Source organism: Hyla sarda, chromosome 5 (genome assembly GCF_029499605.1).
Source record: "Hyla sarda isolate aHylSar1 chromosome 5, aHylSar1.hap1, whole genome shotgun sequence".
NCBI classification, from domain to species: Eukaryota; Metazoa; Chordata; class Amphibia; order Anura; family Hylidae; genus Hyla; species Hyla sarda.
This window is the reverse complement of record NC_079193.1, coordinates 86402954-86407995: the sequence shown is the minus strand read 5'-3', so window position 1 is coordinate 86407995 and position 5042 is coordinate 86402954. Positions and strand designations below refer to the sequence as shown.

The 5042-nt window shown below is 34.0% G+C and overlaps 1 protein-coding gene across 1 annotated transcript in view; it reads right to left on the bottom strand.

The window, feature by feature from the left end:
- Positions 1-3374: 3374 nt before the first annotated feature.
- Positions 3375-5042, bottom strand: part of EVX1 (even-skipped homeobox 1) — a 4911-nt gene continuing 3243 nt past the window's right edge. The window contains exon 3 of the mRNA XM_056519856.1: positions 3375-4998. Within this exon, the coding sequence (XP_056375831.1) occupies positions 4474-4998 (525 nt within the window). The 3' untranslated portion in view covers positions 3375-4473. The remainder of the gene's footprint in view (positions 4999-5042) is intronic.

Below are 5042 nucleotides of genomic sequence, written 5' to 3'. Positions count from 1 at the left end.
CTCCATCTCTTTAGCAGTTCTAAATATTATTGTGTATTATTTGGTATAAATATTATTCTATAAATATTATTGTGTATTATTTGGTATAGATATTATTCTATAAATATTATTGTGTATTATTTGGTATAGATATTATTCTATAAATATGATTGTGTATTATTTGGTATAGATATTATTCTATAAATATGATTGTGTATTATTTGGTATAAATATTATTCTATAAATATTATTGTGTACTATTTGGTATAAATATTATTCTATAAATATTATTGTGTATTATTTGGTATAAATATTATTCTAAAAATATTATTGTGTATTATTTGGTATAAATATTATTCTATAAATATTATTGTGTATTATTTGGTATAAATATTATTCTATAAATATTATTGTGTATTATTTGGTATAAATATTATTCTATAAATATTATTGTGTATTATTTGGTATAGATATTATTCTATAAATATTATTGTGTATTATTTGGTATAGATATTATTCTATAAATATGATTGTGTATTATTTGGTATAGATATTATTCTATAAATATTATTGTGTATTATTTGGTATAGATATTATTCTATAAATATTATTGTGTATTATTTGGTATAGATATTATTCTATAAATATTATTGTGTATTATTTGGTATAGATATTATTCTATAAATATTGTGTATTATTTGGTATAGATATTATTCTATAAATATTATTGTGTATTATTTGGTATAGATATTATTCCATAAATATTATTGTGTATTATTTGGTATAGATATTATTCTATAAATATTATTGTGCATTATTTGGTATAGATATTATTCTATAAATATTATTGTGTATTATTTGGTATAGATATTATTCTAGATGACATGAATATTTGGTTGCAGTCTACGATGGACACACTGGATGCAACAATCTGTTGCATCCGACGTTCCATCCAGTGAACCCTCCAGCATAATAGTTGCCCTCCTGCGTTGTAGAGTCGGATCCATAAAAAATGCATGCAACGTTTTCAGATCCGTCTTTTCCATCCGGATGGTCAGACAGTGTGAACACAAGTAATGCCAGTCTTGGCATTTCCATAGACTCTTATTTTTCCACTGTAGACTGTCAGACAGTGACACTTCCCTCTTGTTGACCTCCAGCCCTAGGTCGAATTATGGAACGATAATTCTTCATTTTGAGACTGAATAGACTGAAACACGTTTCTGGAACAAAGGTCCAAGGAGTGTTCATTAAACCATTGTAGTTGGCAAGCTGCTGTGCTGGACAACATATGGTGGTGGCTTCTCAATGACTGCCCAACTTGAGTAAAATAATGTAACAAATCGAGCACAAGAATAATTGAAAACAAAGAAACTGTCAGGTATGTGAACAGACCAAGAAGAGAGCCTGGAAGGACCATATGATGGTGGGGAACAGTTAGATGAGAAAAGCTTTTCACTGGAGATCTGTAAAGGACACCAGGTTCATTAATGCCCAGGCTACAAGCTCCAATGCAATGATGGTAACTAGTGGATTTCTCCAGTAATGTGACGTGAAGTCGAATAACAGATAAAGGTTTGACTGATTGAACCAAGAAACTTTCCTCTACACCGTGTAAATTTACTTAACCAGATCTCCATAGGGATGATAAATTATTCACCAAGCTATTCATATCTCCCCTCCTGTTTACTCGCCTGTTAGCAATGCAGCTTTATTCTAAACATGTAGTTTGCAATTGGTTTGGTCACACTTACAAGAACACGCTTTAATAAGGCAATCAATCACATGCTAACAACCAGGGGGGCTGCCTGGGACTACTGGGCTCTCTTTGGTTGATATGAGTACAAGAGCATCCTTGGGGAACCAAAAGGACTTAACCAGATTGTCCTCAACCTTGCAGAGTCCATAATCATGCACTGAGAATTATTTACCAAGATTGGAAGGACAAATTTCAGCTGAAACCAATCCGACAAGTGATTGTATTCGTATTGGAGATAAATAAATATTTTTTTTTCCTGTGGGATTAATTCATAGCTAGAGAAATCTACCTAAAAATCCTATATTGTAACACATTTGACATATATGCTGTCAATTATAGTAATATCGGTGCTGTTATTAGTAAATATTTTTGTTGGGGTTTTGTAGTAATGGCAATTACTGCTGCAAGATGTTGTGAACAGGTGACTATTCTAGATAAAGGTTTGACCGGTTTCTATGTAAGGTTTCTGGACTCTCCCAAGGATATAGGCTCAATTAATGACTGTTGATTGGACAGTGGAGCCTATAGCATTGATCTCAGATCTTCTAGTATTACTTGAGACATCTCATTTACCTCCTTCCTAAAAGAAAGAACTGCGCGATATTCAGCCTCCAAGAAAAAACTCATCTACCTGCCATAAAGCATTTAGCTATAAGAAAACAAATCATTGTGTGGGTCACAGCTATGATATTGTGTTGTTATCAATGGAGACATTTCATATTGAGATGTATATGTGTGTGTGTGTAAGAGAAAGAGATAATAGATAGGTAGGTAGGTAGATAGATAGGTAGGTTGAGAGAGAGAAAGGGAGAGAAGGAAGGAAAGAAGAAAAACAAGAAAGAAAGAAGAAAAAAATAGACAAAAGAAAAAATAGAATAGAGAGAAATAGAGAATAGATAGATAGATAGATAGATAGATAGATAGATAGATAGATAGATAGATAGATAGATAGATTTGAGATAGATAGATAGATAGATTTGAGATAGTTGGATAGATAGATAAATAGATTGATTTGAGATAGATAGATAGATGGATAGATAAATCATAGATAGATAGATAGATAGATAGATAGATAGATTTGAGATAGTTAGATAGATAGATAGATAAATCATAGATAGATAGATAGATAGATAGATAGATAGATAGATAGAGGATAGATAGATAGATAGATAGATATGTTTCCTTTTATTCACAGGTATTGTTTGTTGCTTTTTTTTACTTATTTTTATTTCAGATCTAAAATAGAATAGAATAATGAACATATATGACACGAATAAAATAGAGAGAAAGATGGATATGGGATAAATTTAGAGAGAGAGAGAGAGAGAGAGAGAGAGAGAGAGAGAGAGAGAGAGAGACAGAGAGAGAGAGAGAGAGAGAGAGAGAGAGAGAGAGAGATTCTTGTTTGCACGGTTTTGTTGCTTTTTTATTTTAGATCTGATATAGGTTCTACATTCTAAAAATTCTGTAAATGGGCATTGTGTTGTTCTACCCCTTAACTTTGAAGCAAATACAAAGTTACACCAATAATGGGCTTGACATGCTTTTCTAATATATCCTTGTGATTCTTTTATTGCGATTTGTAACAGATTATTGTAACAATGTTTTATTATGTTGTTATCAATATTAAGTTTTATTATTTTGAACTCGTCAAAATCATCTTCACAAAAGACATTAAATGCAATGAAATATCCAACCTAGTTCTGAAAAAAAAGATTTCCAATAAAGCCTGAACAGTAGATGGACAACCAGGTAGACATTTTCAATGCAGCCTACGTGTGCAACCAAAGCAAATATAAATAACGATAAACAAAGGACATGTAAACTAAAAAAAAAAAAAAAAAATCCCTGAAAAAATCAAGTATATAAAAATAAAAAAAATAAAGCAAAACCCACAAGCCATGAAAAATGAAGCTTTGTCCATGGGCTTATTAGATAGGAAGTCCTCAGTGTTCTGCATGTGCACTCATTTGCAGAGAGGTTCCTGCAGTCTATAGAGATCTGGCTAATCCTTTCCCTATGCGGCTTGTTAAGATCTGGCAGAAGGTTTGCACATTGAGGAAATTATTATACATTCAGAAAAAAAATCCCCCTTCCATATACATCACTTGATAATTTAATCAGTGTGTGCACTTTTCAGCAGCTGAGGATAAACCATTGGCATCCCAACCCAGACATATCCAAAGCCCAGTGTCTGGTCCTAACAAAAATACAAAAAAATATATATATATATCAAATAAAATAAGTGGATAAGGAAATATATAGACTGTGACATTTCCTCCACAATAACTGTGGCCCCGAATACACTGCAGAAGCTGATTGCTTTAATACTGTGGACTGCTGGGGAAGAAAAAGAAAAAAAAGAAAAATAACCCTTTCACAGCAAACATTTGGAATGAAAATGATATCAAAATGACCTTTTTTGTTCTGTGTTATCATAGCATTCAAGTATTCCAGACTGGTAATCCTAATCTACACAAGTCCTCCATGTTGTCACATATTACACTTTCATAACAAGATTGTGACAATGTCTAAAAAAAAAAATGGTCATCGTGTAAAAGTATAGTCTTTTCTCTTCTTTTTAGATAATAGGTTTCTTTATTCATTTGGAGAAGAAACGTGATGCCCTGAAGTTCTGTAATGTCACCTCCTCAATAGAAGCATTTTAAGACATAGACATGGCCCCATGGCCAAGTCACTGAGGAAAAAAGTGGGTGCAGGAGAATGTTTCGGTTTTATCTGGTCAGTGGCACTTCCTCTCTCTGGTCTAAAGGAACAGTGGATTTGCTCAGGACTGAGGGGGTGAAAGTGAGGAAGGAGTCTGATCTGGAAGAGGATGAGCAGTTAAAGTCAGATGCTGCAGACCTTTGTGCCAGCCCATTAGAAGAAGTGGAGTGGCATGCCAAGCAGGAGCAGGGGGTGCCACCAGCAGTAAGTCCATGTGCAGGGGTGGCATAAATAGAAGGATGCCGAAAGGCACATAACAGTTCTGGCCTTGGATAAGGATGAGAGAGGACTCTGAAGGTGTCTAGTGGTCTCAGTGGGGAGCTAAAGGGGGCGGCAGCTGAGGCTGTAGTGGTACCAATACCCATGTGAGAGTAGTAAGGAAGAGGTAGGTGAGATGGAAAAGGATAAGGTAGGTTGCCAGTGGCTGCTGCATGGCTCATCATGTAAGTATAAAATGCTGGATCTGCAGGATGTGGCCAGGTCATTGCCAGACGCTGACGTTTGTCCTTCATCCTTCTGTTCTGAAACCAAACCTGAAAAAGAGAGGAATCCAGTTTATTGCCAAAGAAACATTGTA